Source organism: Staurois parvus, unplaced genomic scaffold (assembly GCF_062004578.1).
Source record: "Staurois parvus isolate SC_StPar_1 unplaced genomic scaffold, SC_StPar_1.0 ptg000147l, whole genome shotgun sequence".
NCBI classification, from domain to species: Eukaryota; Metazoa; Chordata; class Amphibia; order Anura; family Ranidae; genus Staurois; species Staurois parvus.
Window position 1 is genome coordinate 5,816,210 of NW_028317943.1, and position 25,343 is coordinate 5,841,552.

The 25,343-nt window shown below is 39.6% G+C and overlaps 1 protein-coding gene across 3 annotated transcripts in view; it reads left to right on the top strand.

Moving 5' to 3' along the window:
- PPHLN1 (periphilin 1) overlaps nucleotides 1–20,880 on the top strand; it is a 142,463-nt gene extending 121,583 nt beyond the window's left edge. For all 3 annotated transcript variants that reach the window (XM_089673998.1, XM_089674000.1, XM_089673999.1), the window contains one exon: nucleotides 20,119–20,880. In XM_089673998.1, coding sequence (XP_089530124.1) covers nucleotides 20,119–20,304 — 186 coding nt within the window. In that variant the 3' untranslated portion in view covers nucleotides 20,305–20,880. The remainder of the gene's footprint in view (nucleotides 1–20,118) is intronic.
- Nucleotides 20,881–25,343: the final 4,463 nt, after the last annotated feature.

The window sequence follows — 25,343 nt, forward strand, 5'->3', positions numbered from 1 at the left end:
GCAAAAGGATGAAAATCGAACGTACATAAAAATGTAAATAACCAAATTTTCCTAAAAATCTGAAGGGTTTCATTTTTCACTTTACAGCTTTCAGAGTTTTTAAAAGACCCCCCAAACTATATATTTTATAAAAGCACAGGACCAGTAGAAAAAAAAAGAAATTGCTACTGATTTTTAAGGCCCAATGATATTTGCACTGTTCATCAAAACAATATTTTCTCAAAAAATACACTAAAATCATTGTTTGCAGATACAAACACAGCACATTTTACAAAATTCCTGCTAAATATAAAAGCTTAACCTGTCTTGAGTTAATAGATAACAAATATTTGTAAATTTTAAATTGTTTATTTTTGGGAAATGGTGAAAATCGAACATATGCAAAAATTTCTCTAAAAATCTGGAGGTTTTTAATAAAATTTTTCACTTTCAGATTTTAGAGTTTGCAAACCATTCCCCCCCCCCCCAACCATATATTTTCTGCAAGCACATGACCAGTACAATAAAAACAAGGTGCTACTGATTTTGCTAGGCCGCAATAGTTGCGCAAATGTTTATCAAATCACACATAAACACAGCAGAACGTCCAGATAATTCCTTCTAAGGTCTCAGTCAAGCTGGATGCGGGCAGGTTACGAGTGCAGGAATCACACCTGTTTCCGCACCCACAACTACTCGCAGCCAACCTCGTGCTGCTCTTGTGTGATGCGGGGCTGCCACTGATTCTAAATGGCACCCCCACGCATCTCAGACTACAGCGCGATCGTGGGTGCTGGAACCGCATGGTCAAAAGTCCTTGTTTTTTCTGTGAAACACTGGCACAGCAACCCATTCAAATGAATGGGCTGTCGTGTCCGCACAAATGTTGGGCCCCTTGGCCCACATTAGTGTGAACTTAGCCTTACTATATTTTACATTTTTATTTCTGTACAACTTTATTTTTACTACCAAATAAAATGATTTTTTTTTGGGGGGGGTGGCTTTGGAGAGACATCAGGGGTCTAAACAAACCTCTGTCCCTTTTTGAAACCAAGAAAGGGGCTTAAGACAGTCCCTTTCTCTGCAGCCTGAGCTGCACTGAAGATGAATGAGATAGGATTCTGTAAAGACTCCTAATTAGTTCATAAAATGAAACATCATAAACAGTGATTACTATAGTTAATTCACAAACTGGCACATAGTAAATACAGCTTACTATGTATCAGTGATTAATGAATACAAAAGCAATCTGTGCTGATCACTGTCTGTATTCATTGAGGAAAGGAAGGGGGGCTGGTGAACACCTTCTTTACAGCCCCCCCCCCCCTTCCCTGACAGCTTTCAGCGCTGCAGCAGGTGGGAGGGTGAGGACAAAGAGCTTGCTAGCAGCTCTTCATGGGGAGGGGGCTCAGAGAGATCAGGGGTGCCATGGGGGGGGTTGTGCTGGCAAGTTTGCACTGAAAGGGGAGTCACATCAGCAAGGATTAGTTAACCCTTTAGGCTGTGGTTCCCATGCTGTTACCAGTGGGAGAGGCAGAGGAGGGAAGCCGATAATTGCATGGGAGCCACAGAGGATCGGTGCTGGGGGGGCATAGGGGGGGTTGGGGGAGGTTTAGTGCTGGTGGACACAGATGGGGGGGGGGGGGGGTTGCCACTTAGAATCACAGGCTGTGTGCTGAAGCTCCCTCCTTTGTCACCTTTTTACTTCTTGGTGTCTTGGAAACTTCTCAGAAGTGACTCATGCAGATAGCAGAGGAACGAGGCAGGAGACAGAAATTATGCTTAGTGCTCTTGATTGAGACACACTATTGAGGGCTATGCTTAGTTCATATTTAATGTCAGGTTTACTGCCGCTTTAAAGCCCAATTTAAGTCTTGCACTTTTTTTTTCCATCTACGTGGTCCTGGACTATTGTATTTTACGATTTTTTAACTGGTTTTAGTGGAGTCTAGTGCACTTTGCTGATGGCCGTAGACATATAATTGAACATTTGACTGAAACTGCTTGGTTCTGGAAGTGTGTTGTGACCTTTTACTTTTCACCGTTTGTTTAAAAAAATGAATAACTGCATCATTCAGTGTCAGTGTCTGTGATTTAGGTTCCTCGCTTCACTGTGGTCTCCATTATTCATACTACTTGATTTAGTGTATGTGTGTATGTATGTATGTATGTATGTATGTATGTATGTATATATATATATATATATATATATAACATTTATAGGCATTATCATTTAGACAATACAAATGGCAGAGATGGGAGTGCATAACCCGTAGCAGTCTGGGAAATTTCGCTTTACTGTAATCTGTGAAATATGAATTTTGATTTGTGTTTTATATTGCTTTTTTTTTTACCAATAAGGCAAAACGTTTTATTGAATAAAAAAAACACAGAAGATTACTGTATAAAGCATTGAGTTGTACAAAAGTTGAACAGGAATGGTTACATACAACCAAACTAAAAAAAGGACAACCCCATGGAGACAAAATGAGTGGAATACTGATCATAACACAGTAGTGGAGACCTGCACAAAAGATTAATATGCCGGTGGCAAAAGACAGCATATCCCCATATAAAGAAAATATGCTTACCTCAGGGAAGGTAATATATGGGAAAGATACATATATATATATGGGTGATAAAATAATTAATATACATCCAATGTTTGAAGCTAATCCAGACCTTCATTATCTAAGCACAGGTTTCAGCAGATTGCAGCCAGCGGTCCCAAATTTTGTTCTATTTGATAGGGCATCCTCTAAAATATAATTTTCTTTAAAGGTAGGGTATTGTTAATATCTGCCTTCCACTCCTCCAGTGTAAGAGGGAGCGGCTACATCCAATGGTGGTCTACCAATTTCCTGGCACTAAACAAAGTTTCATGTAAAAACTTAGTCAAATACTTAGTTTCTGGATCAGGGAGATTTCCTAATAAACATGGCTTAGGGGAACCCATTCGGTCATGTAAGAACTGGAGTCCAAAATCCATTTATCTGTGGGCAGTGCCAAAGCATGTGGGCAAACACGCCTGAGGATATATGGCATTTGGGGCAATAAGAATCTCTATTCTAAATTGTGCAAAACGAATTGATGTAAAATATGCCCTATACACAATATAGAGTTGGGTAAAGCAAAACCTTTTTACAGGAGTCTAGTATCTCCTCCCATTCCTCATCCCCAATGGCCCCTGTGTCGGTCTCCCAACAAGATATATTTGAATAAGCCAGATCAGGGGCCATGGGTGTGAGGAGAAGTTTGTACAGAGTGGAGATCAATTTTCGAGGTTCTTCCCCATACACCACATCCAGTACAGGTAGTGAGGAAAGGACTGAGAAGCTGTCAGTAAATTGAGATGTTAAGGCATGCCATTACCTGCAGGTAACGGAATAACACATAATTTAGGAAGGAGAACTCTTGTTTCAGAACCTGAAAAGATTTAACACCCCATTAGGTAGTACATGAGAGAGAATATATATGCCTCTAGAGATCCTCAGCCTGTGCTCAGGAATAGTTAGGAGTTCAGGCAATAACCGATTGGACCAAAGAAGAGTAGCAGTATGAAACTGCGAGGCATTTATCTTAGAGGCGGAGAGATCCCAGATTCTTTAATAATGGAAGGCCATCCTTTTAGTAAGAGGGCTGCGTAGAACATCAATTATATTGCTTTTAATTACCTTGCCATTGTGTGTAGTCTTCTGGAATAAGCCTATGAGTTTCCATTGGTATGTGTAAGTTATTTTAGAGAACTTCAGCTTTCTGCAATATTGCTGCTTCATTTTAGCACGTTATCTGTTTAATTAGACTGATACTAGTCTTCCAGGAGTGGGAGTTTTTGGTAAGCAAATTACATGTCATAACCCATGGCAAACATTCAACAATTAGCATTGATCAACAGAGTGCAGGTTACAAACATAAAGCTAGTGTCTGGCTTTTCACTTTGGTGCTTTCTTGGTAAATATCCCCCAGTGAGATTTTAATGGGTTTCAGTTTCTTAAGCTACCCACAGACATCAGAGGGTGGTCTAGTGCACAGGAAAAATGTGACCACTGTAGATATTTCTTGTAAAGATTTCCTGAGCATGCATGCTTATGTAAAGGTCAAAAGAAGGGGGTAGAGCTGAGGTCCATCCATTTAAAAAAAACAAAAAAAACAAAAAAAAACTATTTAAACCATCGCCTTGTTACAGACCTATGGATTTTAAGACACAAAAATGTGTGTGTGTATATATATATATATATATATATATATATATATATATATATATATATATATATATGTGTGTATATATATATGTGTGTATATATATATGTGTGTATATATATATATATATATGTGTATATATATGTATATATATATTGTTATGGAAATATTGGTGGAAAAACAGATGAGCCACATGAAGGCTAAAAAAAAAAAGACATCCTGGAACTTGTGCAGGAAATCTCCAGTCCGTACCGATAGACCAATTATTATTATTAATATATATTGGGCAGCACAGTGGTTAGCACTTCTGCCTAGCAGCACTAGAGTTCCTTCCACTCTCCAAAAGCATGCTGGTTGGTTAATTTGCTCCGGTCTAAATTGGCCTTACTATGTATATGTATGAAAGTAAGTTAGGGACCTTAGATTGTAGGCTGCTTGAGTGAAGGGACTGATGTGAATGTACAATATATACAGTACTGTGCAAAAGTTTTAGGCAGGTGTGAAGAAATGCTTTAAAGAAAGTAAGAAATAAACCTTTATATTTTTGAGAACATTATCAATTTACAAAATGCAAAGTGAGCGAACAGGAAAAATTTAAATCAGATCAATATTTGTAACTACCCTTTGGCTTCAAGCCATCAATTCCTACGCTTGCATACTTTGTACACCTGCACAAAGTCAAGGGTTTTTGGCTTGATTAGAGTCAGGTGTATGATTAACCAGTTATACCAAGCAGGTGCTAATGATCATTAATTTCATATGTAGGTTGAAACAGCTGTGTAGGTGGCTTAACCCCAGGTGAGAAACAGCCAAACTCTGCTACTAGGGTGAGGTTGTAGAAAGACTATTTCATGTCACAGGTTATACACCATGGCAAGGCTGAGCACAGCAACAAGTAGTTATACTGCATCAGCAAGGTCTCTCTCAGGCAAAGATTTCAAAGCAGACTGGGGTTTCAAGATATGTAGTTCAAGCTCTTTTGAAGAAAAACAAAGAAATGGGAAACCTTGAGGACCGTAGACTCATTGGTCGGCCAAGGAAATTTAATGCAGTAGATAATCATGCTTACTTTCCTTCCACACTGGAAGATGTGCAGCAGTGACATCAGCACAGAACTGGCGGAAACCATTGGGACCCAGGTACACCCATCTACTGTCCAGAGAAGTCTAGCCAGAAGTAGTTTGCATGGAAGAACTGCGGCTCAAAAAAAAAAACCTCTGACCTGGAAACAAGACTAAGCAGCTCAACTATACACAAAAACAGGAACCGGGGTGCAGAAAAATTACAGCAGGTGCTCTGGACTGATGAGTCAAAATTTTACTGTAGCAGAAGGCAGTTTGTTCACGAAGGGCTGGAGAGCGGTACGATAATGAGTGTCTGCAGGCAACAGTGAAGCATGGTGAGGTCCCTTGCAAGTTTGGGGCTGAATTTCAGCAAATGGAGTTGGAGATTGGGTCAAGATCAACGATGTCTTCAATGCTGAGAAACACATGCAGATACTTTACACCATGCCATACCATCAGGGAGGCATTTGATAGGCCCTAAATTTATTGTGCAGGAGGACAACGACCCAAAACATACAGCCAACTTCATTAAAAACTATCTTCAGTGTAAAGAAGAACAGAGGACTCCTGGAAGTGATGGTTTGATCCTCGCAGAGCCCTGATCTCAACATCGAGTCTGTCTGAGATTACATGAAGAGACAGAAGGACTTGAGGAACCCTATTTCCACCAAAGATCTGTGGTTAGTTTTCCAAGATGTTTGGAGCAACCAAACCGTCAAATTCCTTCTAAAACTGTGTGGAAGTGTACCTAGAAGAATTAATGCTGTTTTTGAAGGCAAAGGGTGGTCACGTCCAAGTTTGATTTGGATTTCTCTTCTGTTCATTTACTTTCCATTTTGTTACAGGCCGTCACTGGGTTACAAACAAGATAGGTTCTGTAGGTTTGTCCTTAAGTTGAATTTGTATGCAAGTTGGAACAGGTACATTTGTTTAGGTTTTGGATAGTATGGTTAAGGGTTAACTGGCCATGCAGTGATGTGGGATTGCGGACAGGTCTGCCAGACAGTAGGTGGCAACATGCGATGAGCACCAAGATGGCCGCCTGGTGGTTGCCGGGACCAGCATGATGTTGCGCTGCCTCTGTTCCTAAGTTTGAGTCGGATGTTTGTAACTCAGAGACTGCCTGTACTTGATGATAAAATAAACTATTGACTTTTCCACAGTAGTGTATATAAACCTATGTGTAAGAGGATGGTGCTATATAAGTACCTGTAATAAAATAAATATACAGGATGTATATAGCAGCAACAGTGTGTGCAGAGCTTTACATTATTAAGGGAGACGTTACAGTTACAATACAAGAGGGTAAGGAGGGTCCAGCTCCTGAGAACATACAATCTAGTGTATTCAAGTATGACTTCAATCAGCTGGATCAGGCAATTACCATCTTGTGTTTATGCGCAATGTAATGCAGCTTTAGTATTTTACCTACTAATGTGGCTGAAACCTCTCATTACTGTGCTGTAATTCATTGGCGTAAACCATTTCCAGGTTTGCATTTTCACATTGATTAAACTAATATTTGTTGAGCAATTAATAGCTAATGAAGTGCTAAGTATTCTTTTCAGGTACCAGTTAGTCATCTAATCTAAAGGAAAATATGTGTCCAGTTTTGGTGCCTTCTTATTTTGTGTAGTTGTAGATGTGACACTACTTTCAATATGTTGTATTTTGCTGCAGATGTGATGGGTCTGTTTCATAAATGAGCAAGAACCACTGGTATGTGGACTATAGGAAAAATGTTCAACTTCACCACTCAGGAATGGGCAGAGAAAATGTAAAGGAAATCACCTTTCCTAATGAAGCAGGGATGTGGGAATTGAGCCTTTTCCATCTGTCCTCAACTCTGGTTGAACTGAGTGCTGAAACACCAGCTTGAGTCACTAGATAAAGTATCAGGGAAAGCCAGTACTGATAAATGTCTGTAATGTTGTGAAATAACTGATGGTAGCCACAGACGGGATTTTCAGCTGACATAATAAAAATTGAAGTCTCTTTTTAGCTGTAAACATTAAAAACATCACTTGAGGGTTTTTTTTTTTTTTTTCAACCTGCTGGTTGAATGGAAGAAAATTATCCATCTATATTCTGCCTTACTCAATTTTTCGTTTTAAAAATATTTGTTCAATTTTCTAATGGTTAGTGGGGTAAAATTGACATCCGTTTTCAGCCACAGTGACAGAAAAATGTAAAGGAGCCGGATGGAAATGTTTTCTCAAAGGAAAAAAATGTGAATGTGCTTTTTGTCCAGGAAATTACATTAATTCCAAAACTGAATGTTTAAAGCAAATTAAATTTTGACCTACTTTCAATCAATATTTGTCCAGTCACCGAATGTACAAAGAATTTTTTATAGCCAGCTTTAAAAACTGTCATTTGAAATACAGATGTATCTTTTCAATCTATAAAACAAAAAAAAAACTTATGCTACTCTACACTGTGACTGCCCTGGGTAGGTGGCAAAGACCAGTAATCCCAATTAAAATATAATTCAGATACACTAAGGGACATATACTACAATTGAACATTCAGTTTTAGGATGATTTCTTCTTTGTAGTTGAATTAAAACTACCTCAATTTATTATGATCTCTGAAATGCCACTGCCCATGCTATCACAAAGGATATTGTTCATCCCTTGTGATAGCAATGAAGTTGATCCAAACAAATTAAAGGTACAGTGTAAAAAAAAAAACAAAACATTTAAATAAAAAGAAAGTTCAAAGCAGCTCCGTCCCTCTTTGCTCACTCGCACATTGGTACTGCACAAATATGTGAATGGTGACCGCACCACTCGTGAGGTATTGCCGCCAACATGAGAGCGAGAGTAAGAATTCTGGCACGAGACCTCCTGTGTAACTAACTTGGTAACTGGTAAAGGCTTTTAAAGTGTTGCATATTAAGATTTTTAGGTAATGTAGTTTGGCGCCTTTACATGGGCATTCGCAGTTTTAAAGTTCATTTAAGTGTTATTTTTCCCCTAAAAATATTTGCATTTGATAAACCGCAGGTAAAATATCGTGCAACATAAATTGCAACAACAACCATTTCTTCAAGGCCTCTGCTTAAAAAAAAATGTATATGTTTGGGGTATATGTTTGGGGGTTCTTAGTAGTTTTCTAGCAAAAAAACAAAAAGCCGATTTCTACATGTGTGAGAAATGTCAGAATTGGCCTGGACTGGAAGTAGCTAAATTTACAGCTTTGGTGTTCTGACTTTTACTTGCTGCATACTTGTTCAGGAGATTTTTAATTTATAATGTCTTGAAGCCAGACAGCCAAGCTGTTTTCAGGAGGTGCAAAGCAATGCAGTATACATAATTTTCCTCTTACTGTTTTTGTTTTTGTTTTTTTTACTTTATTTCTTGACTTTACTTTTTCCTCTATCTTTGTCCATGTTCAGCTGTAAGAATACATTTGCATGATTTTTCACATAATTTGTTTTTGAGACTAGTATTGTTTTTTTCTTTTTTCTCAAAGAGTTGCAATTCCACATTTTGCTGTGTTATAGGTCTAATGCTAGCCATATATTGCTCAAGTATCAAAGGATTTTTGCTTAATCTGTTGAACTCCTAGCTGTCTGGCCATGTCAGCACCACCCAGCTTAACAAACTTTCATCTGAAAATAGAAGTGTCTAGGCAGGAAATTCTTGCCCAAGCAGTGACTGCAGCCAGATTGATGCAGTCACTGCTTGGGTATTCTGACAGCCATGGGAGCAGCTGTCTGAATACAATAGTGGAGATTTGTCTATCCATGCTGATTGGTGTGAAAGGAGGAATCTATTAATTTCTCATTGTCAGTGGCTGAAAGAGGTAAAAAAACAAACCTAAAAAGCATGGCTAGCTGAAATATATTGTGTGGTACAGAGATGCAGATGGCAGATGTTTACCAGTCTAAGCTCTTACATGATAGATAGGTAATGGCCTTATTGTAAAAAAAAAAAAACCTGAATGTTAACTCATCAGGGTTTTTAAAAAATTAAAATACTTTGGATAACAGAAAGAAAAAAGTATCGGGAAACATTAGTGTGACACTGTTAAATCCATTAAAATATAACTTCTTGTCTCCAAATGTATTTGAATAGTTTTAGAATATCTATATTTCTACTCTTGACTGTCCATACATTATATAGTTTTCTTGTACAATTTTCCTTTACCAAACGATATCTTATGAGGTCAAACCTAAACCGTTTCAATTTGTATGCAATCAGACAGGTCCTTACACTACATAGTTGAAGGTAAATCTAAAAGAAATCGAACAAGAAAATTGTATTATGTATGGCGAGCCATAAAACACTTTTTCAGCTCTGTTATTGACAAAAAAAAAAACTTTTGTAAAAGTTATCAGCCGACTCAGCTGTGGCCCCAGAGTGTCTGTCTTTCAGCTAAGTAATCATTAGCAGTCTGTGCCCTGGAGCACTGTGAGGGCTGACAATGGAATGGAAAGCTACTCCAGGAGGCTGGATGTAGTGACTGCTCAGTTGGAAGTCAGAAATGCATGCACAGGGAATACCTCCTGCTGTGCTAATATTTGAACAATTGTCCATACTGAAAAGCTGGATACACACTTTAACTTCTTTTCTACTTGCAGGCAAACAGGCAGTATAGCACGTAAACTGTAAAATACTAATACCAGGAACCTGGGAGAATAGATATGAGAGCTGACACTGGTGACTGTTTTTCAAGGTTTTCCTGTTGTCGGTTATTGACTCTTCAGTATTACCTGCCTATTGATGGACATATCTCAGACTGCCAATCATTGAGCATCCACTACCACCAAATCGAGTACCCCTGATCATGCCAGTGAAAGAATCACTTCCTTTGTTCATGTAGCATGTTGTATGGGGCACAGAGGTTGAAATGATCAGCAAAAAAAATCTTCCATTAGCAGGTGCAATTTAGGCAAATCCATACCACTTAGGTACACTGCGTATCCATGACTGTTTGTTTGCTATGAGGGCCATCCTGCTTGCACTAACACTACACACCCTGGGCCTGCATACACAAAAGAATATGCAGGATCAGACCAGTGACACACGGAAGACATACTGTACGTATATGCTTTTTGTTATTAGTCCACAGTTTCCAGGTCTTGTGGAGATGAACAGACATAGCTACATTTTATAACAGAGTAAACATGGTTACTGTTTAACCACTTGCCCTCCAGAGGATTTACTCCCCTTCCTGACCAGGCCATTTTTTGCTGTTCGGCACTGTGCTATTTCAACTGGTAATTGTGCGGTCGTGCAGTGCTGTACATAAATGAAATTTACTTTCTTTTTTTTTACACAAATAGAGATTTCTTTTTGTGGTATTTGTTCACCTATGTGGTTTTTAATTTTTGTGCTATAAACAAAAGACCACTATACATGTATATTAATTGGTTTGTGTGAAAGTTATGATAGATATAGATATATATATTGGAATTTACATAGCTTTTACTTTCTGACTGCCTATCACATTTCTTGAGGTGCTAAAATGCCAGGTCAGTAAACACCTCTCCCCCCCCCCCCATTGACCCCTTTTTGGAAAGTAGATATCCCAAGGATTTTGCAGAGAGGCATGTTGAGTCCATGGAACATTTTATTTTTTGCAACACATTTTTTGAATGTGCCTTTTTTTTTTTTACACATATTTGTCACTTTAAAGATATATTGCTCATGCATTCCATTGTTATATGTGGAATAACACCCCAAAACACATTCTCCTACTTCTTCCGAGTATGGTGATACCATATGCGAGAGACTTTTTGGCAGACTAGTTACATACAAGCCCCCTAAATCCAATGATCACCTCCAGGCTTTCAAAAGGCATATTTCCTCATATCACTTCCCCACTACCTATCACAGTTTTGGAGGCTCTAAAATGCCAGGATAGTACAAACACATCCCCCCCATGACCCCCTTTTTGGAAAGTAGACACCCCAAGGAATTTGATAAGAGGCATGGTGAGTATTTTACAGATATTTTTGTCACAGGGTTTTGAAAAAGAAAAAATATTTTTTTTTTTTTTTTAAACGTGGCAACAAATGAGATCTGCAAAACACTCACCATGCCACTTAGCAAATACCTTGGAGTGTCTATTTTCCAAAAAGGGGTCATTTGGAGGGGTTGCTTCTACTATCCAGGCATTTCAGCTTATAACATTAGAAGCTTATGCCACACATCATCTACTCTTGAAGACCAAGCCTTTTTTTTTTTTTTTTGCTAGAAAATTACCCCCGAACATATTTTTTTTAAAAGCAGAGGCCTTCGAGAATAAAACTGTGGGTGTTGAATTTTTTTGTCATACAATATTTGTGCAGTGATTTTTCAAATGCAAATCGTTTGGGAAAAATCCACTTTTTAGAATTTTAATGCACAAAAACACAATATATTGCCCAATTGTGTGATAAAAGATGTTACGCTGAGTAAATAGATACCAAACATGACATGCTTTAAAATTGCGCATGCCCGTGCAATGGTAACAAAGTACATACTTTTTTATTATCGATAGGTGATGCTTTAAAAGCCTTTTACAGGTCATCATGTTATATTTACACAGGAGGTCTAGTGCTACAATTGCAGCCCTCTATCTGACCTTTGCATTGATACATCACATGCATAGTGCAACCGCTGCTTACATACCAGCACGGGGTCAACGCTTGTGCGCGCAGGGAGGCAAGCATGTGGTTTTTTTTTTGGTTTTTTTTAGTTCTTTTGATTTTTATTATTTTTACACTGTCCCTTTTTAATTTTTTTTTTCTATTACTTTTATTGCTATCACAGGGAATACAAATATCCCCTATAACTTCAATGGACATTGTCATATATTTTTCTTTGAGAAATCTGGGGTCTATCAGACTATAGATATCTCCTGCCCATTATCTATTCTCAACAAGTTCGGTGTGATCAGATGCTTTCCCAATTTACAAATGGTGCTGTTTATATCCTGCAAAACTGAAGTGATGAAATACTTGTAGCTTCGACTATAGAGATGATTGGAGCCATTCTGGTCTCTGATCAGCTCTATGGTTAGCCAGTGGAACTGCCGGCTGCATTCTCAGATTCCCCTGTCGCACAGGAGAGCCCAAGAAAACTGTGGAAGGTAGCAGGAGGGGGGATGTCCCTTCCCGCTGCTTGTAAAAACAATTAAGCACCTAATTGGCCGCTAGGATTGCTTTTACATGAAAGCCGACCACCAGCTGAAAAAAATAGTACCAGAATGATGCCTGTATCTTCAGGCATCATCCCGATATAACCAAAGTTCAGCAACGTACCAGTACGTTGCTGGTCCATGTTAGGCACATATGTAACGGCAGAGAACATGGGCATATGATGAATCTGGTCTGTGGATCAATATGACCGTAATTCATTTTCTGTAATGCCCATGTTGAGGGTTAGGCCCAAAAGAGTTTTAAATTCAGGAACCGTGATAGGTTTCCATGCAAATTGTCTGGAAAGAGCTGAATTTGGGTGGGCAGCAATGTGTTGTGCGTATAAATTGTCTTGGCCCACAATCAATTGGTACAAATATTCCGTGAAAAACAGTGGAGGGGCTAAATGCTAATGCTAGCAGCGAATGGGGTTGATCCTGCTAACTTTGCATTTTTGGGGACACTATACAAAGGAGGCACTACTATAGGTTCTGTACGTGATCAATATCTTGATCTGTACAAACACTATACTAGTAATGGTGGTGATCAGTGACCTATAGTGTGCGGGCAATCTAACGCTAGTTGACCATGGCTGGGTGGGACTCTTACTGACGCTATCTGATGTCGCTAGTGGCAGGAATGCAGTGATCAGTGAAAAAGTCTATATACTGACACTGTACTAATGGCACTGGTTGGGTGACTGGGTGATCAAAGGGTTAATAGGAGCGATCAAAGGGTTAAATGTGCTAATCTAAGGTGTGTTTGTGTAAAATGTAGTGGTGCATTTACTCGGTGCGGTATTCTCAGTTCTCTATCTGGATCAACAGGTGGGGGGGAGCAGCTGGGGGTGCAGGTGCATTCACACCTCAAAATAGGAAGCGATGCAAGATTACATCACTTTGCCAAGAGCTGCTGCTAATTTTTATTATTTTTTTTAATACTTCTATCACAGGGGTGGGCAACTGTTGCCCTCCAGCTGTTGTAGAACTACAAGTCCCATGAGGCATTGCAAAACTGACAGTTACAAGCATGACTCCCAAAGGCAGAGGCATGATGGGACTTGTAGTTCACCAACAGCTGGAGGGCCACAGTTGCCCACCCCTGTTCTATCAGAATAGTACAATGTTACCATAGTAACACTGTACTACTGGGGAGGGGGTTGATTTTATTTTTTTTACACTTTGTTTTGCAGGAGAAATAAAGATCATTTCTTCTGCAATGCAAAGCTTGCTGTCAGAACCGAACTCATTCATGAACTGTCATGAATGAGTTAAGTTTTGACAGCTCAAGATAGTGATCTGTGATTGGCTGGAGCTGGTCAGATGGTAAAGGGTGCTGTGATTTGCCTCATGTATCATGTGACAGCTGTGGGCCAATCACAGCTCACTAAGAAGAGAAGCAGAGCTGTTATGAGATTGATTCATAACAGCTTTTCTTAAATAGTGATCATGTGATCGCACAGGGATCTTAATTCCGCTGTGTCCACCGGACACAGCAGTCGCGAGGGGGGAGCGCTGCGTGCCCACTGGGGCGCATAGTGCCCCCCTGTGTTGGTATAACCAGAGCGACGTATGGGTATGTCGCTTTGCCTGTAGCTGCTGCTCTGCCGCAGTACGTTGCGGGCGGGAAGCGGTTAATGACTTTTTGTTACTGTTTACTGACTGTGTGTCCACTGACAGGTTAAGTGAATAACATTGATTATCTTGCTGCAGTGGACTCTGAAAAGTCAGTGGGATATTTTAAGCAGCAAGTGAACGTTATCCCTGAAGTTGATGTTTTGAAACTAAAAAAAAAAAATAAAAAAGGTCTTTGCACTTGTGTATGAAGCTGAATAGCTGTAGACTGGTCAGCGTGCCCGTGCTGACCTGTGTCCATAGCCAAAAGCACCTACAATGGGCATGTGAGCATCAGAACTGGACCACAGAGCAATGGAAGAAGGTGGCCTGGTCTGATGAAACACCTTTTCTTTTACATCATGTGGCTGGCCCGGTGCATGAGTGATGGTTACCTAGGGATTAAATGGCACCAGGATGCGGTATGGGAAGACGATAAGCCTGCAGAGGCAGTGTCCTGCTGGGAAACCTTGGCTCCTGCCATTCATGTGGATGTTTTTGACACATACCAGTTATCTAAACATTGTTGCTGACCTAGTACACCCCTTCCCTTATGACGTGGCCTCTTTCAGCAGGATAATGTGCTCTGCCACACTGCAAAAGGGGTGCAAGTATGGTTTGAAGAACACAATGAGTTTGGGGTGTTGACTTGGCCTCCAAGTTCTCAATATCTCAATCCAATTGCGCATCTGTGAGATGTTGGAAAAACAAGTGCGATCCATGGAGGTCCCACCTCACAATTTACAGGACTTAAAGAATCTGCTACTGATGGCTTGGTGCCAAATACCACAGCATACCTCAAGAGGTCTACTGATCCTCATGCTTTAATGGGTCAGGGATATTTTGGTGGCAAAAGGGGGACCTACTCAATATTAGGTCGGTGGTCATAAAGTTATGGGTGTCAACAACTGTTCAGTGTACAGTTGAGGCATTTGCAAATGTAAGTTTTACAGTCTTTTCAAATAGTTGAATTGATTTTCAGAATATAGAAATTGTTTGTGTAGTAGATTACATAAAGGGGCAAATAACGGAGCTGTAAAATAAAGTGTGCATTTAGCCTTAGATACAGTTTTCATGCTACACCGTTGTTTATTAGCAGATTTCGTGGTACTCTCTTTTCAAGAGGCTGGCACAATCTTTATTCAGGCATTACCTGGGATCAGCGTCTTCCACCTGGATTGTGATGTGAGCTCAGAGGGAATACTAATGTTATTCATGGTGCTTGTGCAATTCTTGGTCGTATTCACAGATCTCTTACACAGACCAGTTACCCACTGCTGCAATCATCTCACCTCATATGCAACAGTGACTTTGTTTTAATGGAAAGTCATTTTGCTTTAGCTATTTTCACTTGTGCATTGTGATGTAGTATTTTACTTATAAATTGATGGATTCTCACTTGATTAATAGTATTTGTAGATCTGGCAGTACAACTAGCACTCTTGCTAAACTGTGGCTGATAAAAACAATCAATTACAAGATCAATCACCTGGAGTCTGTATTGTGTCAAATGCATCATTATATAACTAAGTGGCAAAAAGAAACTGTAGAGCAGTCACCATGTACTACTACAAAGTAGAAAGCACAACATGGAAAAAGAAAATATGTCTGCCACCATGTGTTTAATTATAAACTGTGCAGGCTAACAAGGGTGTTAGATCAATAAAATGCATTAATAAGATTATTTATACTAAGCATATTATTCAACTTTATTTTGTGTAAAGTTTTTGCAAGGATTACTAAAGATCGACTGCAAGGCACACTGGTATATATATTTCTTCTTCCTCGAATTTCTATATGAGAAAAGGAAGAGACACACCAGCTAAACCATTTATGTTCAGTGTATTTGTCTCACTGCCATCTGTTAATAATTATTAAACATTCCTTTGGCATTGATGTTGATCTTTGAGGGCTCTTTTTAGAGAAGAAAAAAAGTTTGTTTAAAATATGAAAGATGCTTGTGGGCGATGGCAGCAATCTGTTATTTGCTAGTAAAGAACAGATTATCCTGAAATGAAAAATTAGTGTAACCTGACTCACACAACCATGAAAATAACATGACTCAAAGTTCCTATATTTGCAGAGAAATCTAATTGCAAAGAAATGGGGCAGAACAACCATGCCGTCATAGCCTTGGCCCTCGCTGCCCCCATATATGCCTTCATGTAATTTGGAACCCTTCCATTGCTGCTTGGTGTCATGAAGATTAAATTGAGTGTACTCTAGACAATTTCCTTTATGCACAGATGTGCCACTTGGTCTTTTGTTGTTAATGAAGGTAACAAGTGCCTTACATCTAGTGTTAGTGCCACAGAAATGTAATAGAGTATTGAAATGTTAATTGTCAGGTGCTTTCACCTGCTCCAGACAAGTTGCCTACAGCAACCTTCTTGAGTGGCTAAAGATGGCCTGATAAGCATAAAAGGACTTTGGACTAATAAAAAGTGATACTTTGTGAGTGATTCATTTCCTGTGCCTGCAGCTGTATTTTGTAGCTGTGAGCAGTGTAGGCTTTGTCCCAGCTGTGTGACATTTTGCAGGTTGCTTTGTTCCATAATGCTCTTTTAAATGTTTTACTGAGGTTGGTGTGCACAGCTGTCACACAGTTCAGAATGTTGAGGTCTGAGGCTGCAATGCAAGAAATCGGTGTTTAAACCTGGCATTCCCATCCAATGACTTACCAATCATGTCTCTCTTATGATTAGAGCCTACACATAATCACATAGTGTTGGTCACAGAGAACATTAAGCATGCTGTGACAGTGCAAAAGCCTGCCACTATGAGAATGGTGTGAAAAAGGACACAGTTTGCATCATATGCAGAGTGTGAGATTCTATAGTATCTATTATGAGCAGAGAGCTTTCTACAGCTTCCTCTGGATTTTGGTATTCCCTGATTGGGCTCTGTAGTTTTGGAGATTTCAAAGTGCGTTGGGAGGTAAGAAATCTCCAATCCAGTTTCCAGATCTTGTTGAAAACCAGCAGGGTGTGTGTCCATGTCTTATAATGAAGGACTGCAAATAGTTCAGGGCTCCAACCAGGAGATTGCAGGAAAGCAAATTGCTTAATCGATGGCCTGATTAGGAGAGCTGAAGCAGCTAGGAGAGAGTCCAAGGGACAGAAGAATTTTGTAAGTCTCAAAGGAGTGAGATAGCTCAGGGTGTCAGGACAACCCCTACCTAGAGGCCAAGAGTGGACCCATGCAACAAAGTGCTGTAGCTAAGGCTAATGTCTGTTCCCTTACCCGGCATGGACCCTGTTTGAGGACCTCATTAATTTGGATCAAATCACCTTGGAAAGACGACTGGCTAGGATCTTGGCAAGCATTCTGCCCTCACAGAACTAGACCCGAGGGGCAGGTAATACAGGCAAAGGCATAGGCCAGTGAGAGAGAGGCTGAGCAAAGAAAAGACAAATACTGCATGTCACAAAATAAGTTAACAAAGCACTCCCCAAAAACAAGAAAACCCAACAACCAAACACTCCCCCCCCCCCCCCTCCCCCAAGGCAGCAGAGGCTGAGTAACCCACCCTTCAACTCCAACCCAAACTGTTCAACAAAGAAAAAAACGGTAGGGAGGCGTGAGCCAAAAGGGGTCAACTCCTGAGAAAAGGCTCCACTAGGTGGCAGAGATGCTGGAACAACTGGATTAAAATATAACTTAGTCACTTTTCTTGGAAGATCTGGAGTGCGGTACACTGCAATACGTCATGGTGAACCCTACAAAATACCAGGGCATGTAGCCGTCCTGCACAGATAACCCGATAAGGCCATTCCACATCCAAGGAGAAGTAGGCATGATAGGTGCAGCTTCACAAAATTTCAGTACCACACTGCCCCTGAAGGGACAGATGGAAGGAAGCCAGCAGCAAAATGCAGAGCACAACAGTGTCAGTAAGGCACTGTAAGGAAAAAATAGCATCCTGAGAAACAGTTCCTGAGTGCATACTTGTCTATAGCAAAAAAAAAAAAAAGGTGCTTGAGAGGGGCACATCCTTAGGTTGCAGTTCCAACATGGAAACAGGCACAACAGGTGCAAGGGTATCTTGACAGTTGAAGGCCTAAACAAGATAGTGGGACCACCCCGCTCCCGGCAGTCTGGAAAAGCCTGGCACAGCAAACAGCATAGAGGGACAGCCATGGAAATACTCACAAGACCCAAATTCAGCAGTGAGGTGGGAGGGAATCAAGCCAGGTAGAGGCCTTGTGCAGAGAAATAAAGAAGTGGACCGTCTCCCCATCCTGGACACGCAGGAGAGCAGGGTAGAGAATGCTGTACCGGATTCCAAGGGTCTGCAGGGCCACCTTTACATGATGGAAGGATTTCTGGAGCTTCGGCATTTCCACCAAGTAATCTGGGAAAAATTACAATCCACTAACCATGCTTGGGGGGGGGGGGGGGGGGGTCTTGGTCTTGCTGTGTATTTTCTAAGGAACCTGACACCAATAGCTCTAGTTACTGTCCTCTGCCTGAGTTGCAACGATCGAACTCTTAATTTATTCAGGAGTAAATCCCAATATTGCCGGCGGATTTGACAAATCACCCTTCAAGTCTACAGAAATAAGGACAAGGTTCCGCCTTCCCCTGTACCAGAGCCCTTAGTGCTTTCTGAACTTTTCAGCATCAGGCATCTGTTTCTCAGGTTTGCAAGGCTGCTACACAGTCTTTGGTTTAAGATTTACCAAGTAGACATTCAAGCCTCATCTGACAGTGGCTTCAGTCGCAAGATTCTTCAGGCAGTTTTGTTGAGCCCTCTCTGTTAACTTGTGCCCTCCCTGCAGCTGGACAATTTTAGACATCCCAGAGTACCTGAAAATCTTTTTTTTTAAATTAAATTAAGGATCCACTACTATCATTGATTTGCCACAAAACTGAGGCATCATGGGAGAGGTAGGGGTTTATAGTAGGCTGTCCTTATGCTTTGCCAATGTCCAGTCTTTTGAAGGCAGCAGCATAGCTCAATGTATCTGAATTACTTCATTCCTTGTCTCTTAATGTACTCCAAGAAAAGGAGTAACATTCCTATTTTTTTTTTTACCCTAAAATTTTTTTCTTGAAATTCATTCATGGAAACCGTTCCTGCCATTCAATGTTATTGGCCTTTATATACTGCTTAATCACAAAAACTGAGGCGATATAGTTGAAGACAGAATTATATGTGGGCTGGCTTTGGGTTGTGGATTTATTGTTTGTTTTTTTGCTCGTGTTTCAACTTCCTGAAGGCAGCAATATAACCCGTTTTTAAAAATTTTACATTTTTGTGTGTCCCTCTTACCAGCATTGTAACCATCAAAATGCATACATTCAAAATAAATCCACAATGATTCAATGCATATATGCACACACATACACCCATAAAGAAAGTACTGTGCACACATATAAATAAGTTCCTAAAACGCTGTACACCTCTCAAGGTGAATGAGAAGCAGATCTCACTCAAAGTGTACATGTATCCAGTGGATATTCACTCCGAGAGAATATACAGAGACCATAGTGCTTCCATAAAAACAGCTCCTTATTAAAACAAAGAACTACTGTGCACCCAATACTGAATTTTTATTGATAGAGATGCTGAGTCTGGGCACTGCCAGTGGCATGTTCCCAGAGACATGCCATGACGCTGCCACTTCTATGACGTTGTTTAAGCTGTATTAAAATAAGTCTAGAAGTAGACAATACATTTAGAAATTAATTTCCTTCTTGAAATATAGCAAATGAGAGAAGCTCTATAGATGTTCTAGTTGTCTGGCTGTAATACTTACAAACGACCTTTAGTATTTTAAGTCAATGACCCATGATTTTATGGAATTTGATGTTTGTAAAAGCATGTTTAAACCTTTTGCTGTACAATGAGAAATATTTGTAACATGGACAAAGTTGTCCTTGTTTAGAATGTTGTCTTTCAAATAACTGTATTGTATTATGTAGCTTTATAGTCTAACCACCTGCAATGTTTATATAGTTTATGGATTGTTATTTATACACCTTTAATATAAGCTATTTCATTCATTTAGTAGTCCATTTTACAGCAAAATGTGGGTTATTTATATCCATCTTTGAAATTCTATGTCATTTTTCCATTTGTACGTTTAAGTTCTCATTTAACTTTGCAATCACTTTATTCACACAGGTATACAGACAAGATTGTGAGACGTTTGGCATGGTTGTGAAGATGCTTATTGACAAAGACCCATCCCTTGAAAAGCAGGTCCAGTTTGCTTTACGTCAGAATTTAAGTGAGATAGGCGAGAGATGTATTGAGGAACTTAAATTGTACATTGCGGAATATGATGCAGCCCATCAAGAACTGGCATAACACATGAAGAATATAAAGAATTGTCCCGTATTTTATCTTCTATGCCAGATCATCTATGACAGATGCAGATATTGTGCTTTAGGGGATATACTTCATCCAGTCTGAAGTGCAGTATACTATGTGGCTCATTTCCTGTGCAGTGACAGCAACTGTCTGTTTGGAAGTGACATATTGTTAATTTGAGGGTGGTACTGTATGGTCCTTAGTCACACTTATATGATGTGGTTTGTAAATTAGCTGCAGGCAGTAGGCACTTTGTAACTGCACTACAGAATGTAGAGTATACTCTAGAGACAAATTTTGTCCTACTGCTCATTTTCTTATTTGTCACAATTTTTTTTTTATTTGAAAATATCTGTGGGATTACATGTAAATATGGGCTAGAAAAATCTGTAGTTGAGAATTTTACTCATATACATTGTTTTATTTGAGGAAAAGGTCCTTTTTACTGTAATGTTTATAAAATATCTCCCATGTTCTCTATGTATACTGTAAGGTGAAGGTCTCTGTAGAATGATTAAACATTGCTTCGATTTTATTTCTGTAGCCACCATAAAACACCTCTTACCTCCAAAATTGGTTTCTTTTTTCTTTAAATAGTATTTTTATTTAATTATGAAATATTGATTTCTACTGTAAACCAGACGCATCCATCATTAAGAAATTATGGATCCATAAAATAGAATACATTTCACATGGAATTTCATACAATTTACCTGATAAATGCTAATGAAAACACTGTGAGGGTGCCTATACACATAGATGTCCTGAACCCCTTTAGTTGCCTCTCCAGTGTATGTTGTGTGCATGACATAGGACTTCAAGGATATGAATAGTAATTTGGCTTTGAATTAGGCAACAGCAGTTCTTCCAAGAAGCTATTTTTATGAGCACAATACATGTCTAGTTAACCTGTACGAGTCTAAGTATTTCAGCCACCCTGGCAACCTTCATGGATACCTTTTACTCCAGACTGTGCTTAAATGTATGCTAACTTTTTTGCAGTGAAGATCCAAGCCTGCAGAAGATTTCTGGAGGAAAATCACTGTACTGGTTACCTGAATTTGGTGTTGGTCCTACTGTGCTCATTGGTCAGTCAGCAAAATATAAGTGAAAGATCACTCTAGGTTTATCTTAAAAATTAATGTAAATAGAAGGGTGACATTCCTGTCTTTGCTCCTTAGTACACTACAGGGCATTTGACAGTTAACCCCATGTTTGTACTGGCTTTCTTCAGGTACTCTGGATTCCTTCTAAAATCTAAAATTATACTGATAGGTTGGTTAGCCAGTTTCAATCCATAACTGGTCTTCATACATGTGTGTCTGCACGATAAGAAGATTGATGTCTGGTTTTCAGGGTTCTCTGGAAAGTGCTTCTGAATTTCAGCCAGACTGTAACTTAGTTTCTTACTACCAGATTTTGTCTTCAGTACTTATAGTGTAATTCTAGTTTATGCTGACTAACCTGTGTAAAAAAAATAAATAAAATGCATATACTTGCCTATTTTCAACCCACTCAATTTCAGTCGTGTTCCAGCTTCCTTGTGTCAGCCTGCAATGGCTGCAGGGGAGAGGAAGGAGCATTGCCAATGGATGGGCTATAGGAGCCAATGGGTGACATCACCGCTCTAGGTTTTGCCAGCCATTGTCGAGCCATTTCTCCTCTCCCCTGCAGGTGCTGCTGGCTGACAAAGGGATCATGTGACCAGACTGGAGTAGGCTGGAAATGGGTAAGTCAGAATAGGTAATAGTAGGAGGGAGGAGACATTTTTAAGGCTAGTCTGGTTTGAGCTAGAATTCCACATTAATTTAGTTTGAGCATGCATGTGCTACCTTCACACAGACTGCTCCCCTTAGTGTCTCCTGTGTAGTATTCATTTTTATGTTAAAACTGTCAGGAAACTAAGGGCACTTTCACAATGATGAGCTTTTGTGCAGCTTAAGAGCCCTTTTACACCCATACTTTTTTGATGTGTTCCTATCAACTTACAATTGGAGGTGCTTTTTTGGTGCACTTTTGAAAAACTGTGCCAAAGATACAGCATTCAGGACTTTTCAAAGCACAGTGCACCTACAGTGTGAACAATTACATAGGATTTAATGGGGAATAGTTTTCCTGCATGTTTTCTCACCCTGGAAATCACACCAGTGTGAAAAGGGCCTAAGATTTGTTAACCTCTTAGTGATTAAGGGTAAAACAAATCTTAATGCCTGAACACAAGTTTGCAACTTTGATGTGTTAGTAAAATTGTACATATCATTGCAACTACTTTGTGCATCTAGGTGGATTATACCTTGTTTTTTTTTCCTGCCAAATTTGGCTTTCTTTGGGTGGTAAATGGTAACCGATCTCTCCTGTTGGGTTTTTTTTTTGTTTTTAATCAAGGGAAAACTGGCCCATATTAGTAAATATTTTTTTTAAATTTAGCTGCATATTTCTTGTTACTACAATAACCTAGCACCAAAGAACAACCCAAAATAAATTCTGATTCTGACAATTGCAGCGATACCAAATGTAGATGTAATTTGTTGTTTGTACCCATAGTAAGGCACAGAAATAATAGAGCACATTTTTTGTTGGGGGGGGGGGGGGGGTTCTTGCCTAAAACACACTGATAATTTTAAAAAGTGTTTTTTTTTTTTTTCTTCTTTCTCTGGACAAAATTTGCTGACTCTGACCTGTAACCCTGGCAATCTTGATCTAGGTAATTTTTATTATTTATTCTAAAAACATTTTTGTACGCACACGTTTATTTACTTTTTTCCCCACAATGAGAGAGAAATTTATCTCTCCCATTCAGAGAAAAGAACAAAACAAAAAAACAGGCAGGTTGCACAGTGAGTGATCACTGTGATAGTGTGTGATTTCTGCACCCTACACTGTGCATACTCCAAAGGGAGAATACCTTCACTGATGGCAGTGGTGAAAAAAGGAACAAGCTCAAACACTTGTTTGGCCCATGGGCTGCAAATACTCAAAAACTGCTCAGAGTAATGTTGCTTCCCTTGCACTGATCTCTGCATCCAATTCCAGCTCTATTTCTGGCATGCAACAAGTGGCCTATCTGACCAAGAAAGATTCCTCTGCAACTACTGTATGTAGGAATTTCTTAAATGACTTAGGCAAGCCATGCATTATGCAGTTTTCTTTCCTTCAACCACAGGTTGAAGGAAAGAAATTTGCTCAATTCCCACAACAACACAGCCAGTATCAATGGGGAAATCCCTCCCGCTGCCCTGTTGTATTCTGACAGTAAGAGGTTTCCCAGCCATCAGAATACAATGATCACTGCTGAAGGCTATAGCTGCTGGCAATGATCAAAAAAAAAAAAAAAAAGGCTAGTTGTACTGAGTCCATCAAAGGTCCAAACAAGCCTGCCCATAGATGGATTGATACACCTCACTGTTTTCTACTACAACAATAAAAAGCAGTGTATCTGGATTGGAGCAACCTCCGTAAAAGATTGTGAGCTGTACCTGGACCCCACATTGTGGGAAAAGTTTGAAATGCTGCTTGGGGCACTGGATCTTGCTTGGGTGCTTACCTTGGCAATACGTGCAATGAGTACATTTAGCTGCAGGTTCCTATACAGGTCCAAGAACCTAGTCCCTGGAGACCCCTTTGGGGGTATTCCCACCCTGACATGCAAAGCCTGGACTTATATACTATCCAGCATGGTGAAAATGTAAGACAAGGTCACTCTCTGACATACTGTGTAAAAAGGGGCTTTGTTTGGAATGTATTCACTTCACAATGAAAACTTTTCAAGCTTGGCACTAAAATTAAATCACTTAGAGTTTGTAGATGGCCAGGTGTTACATCACACTGCTGGTTGTACATTTTAACTCCACTAATGTCTACAGAACTTCTTTATAAGGTACTTAGGTGCTTCCTCCTGCCCTTTTGTCACAAGGAATCATTGCAGAATGGTCTACATCTGAGTTATCACATGCCTTCCAGACACACTTACCCTATCTCCCACACTCCATGAGCACCCTACAGGGGAATACCCTCACTTGTAGTGATGACATAGACCAGGTAGGGACATCCAACGTCATGCCCCTTGATGCGTTTCGTCACTTCCTGACTTCCTCATAAGGGGTCCTAAGTCAGGAAGTGCCGAAATGCGGCAAGGGACGTGACGTCGGACGTTACACGTTGACCAGACGTAGCGGATCGGCCATCTTAACTGAGGTGATATCGGTATTAGCATTGCCAGAATCTGCTCGTAAAATTGTGCTATGGGAATATTTGCATTTTAATGTAAGCATATTCATTAAAGCCTGGATCTAATTTTTACTGGATATACTACACTATATGATCCTTTCTTTCCCTATGAATGACTGCCTATGGATGGCCCTGGGACGTATTGTCATGCTTGGAATTATGGGATAACCCGGCATCTGGTATAGTGTTTGTGGGATAATCTTGAGGATTGGTGATTTATTGGATTACTCTCTTAGAAGGCTTTTTGATCATGTATTTAGGATAAGAGCATTTACTCTAGCCACATAGAAGTGCTCACGGAGAAGTGTTCATATAGAAGTATACACGAAGTGCCTCACTATTTCACGTTTTCATGTTTTGTTTTCACAATTTTTCACATATTATTTATGTATATATGGCTTTGATCACTGATTAATTGAGGATAATACACTATCTAGCTTTTATTTAATTTTTTGGAGGTATACAGTGGAAATGGATCATACTTTGGGATTATTACACTGAAGAAATATTTGGGAAGATTCACTGACACTACAGAGGATTCATTATTTATATTTTGGACTTTCAAAGGTCAATATATAGGGTATTAATTCACATTTTATTATTAATTTTTGGACACCGATTTTGCATTTATTGTGTCTCTGAGATTCCTGCTCTGCTATAACAATATTTATTTCCTTCACTGTAACTGCATTCACACCAGGCAAAGTAAGATTTCCAGGTATGATAATAAATCTTCCTGGAAAAGGAAATAAGTATTTGATCCCCTGCTGATTTTGAATATTTGCCCACTCACGAAGAAATGATCAGTC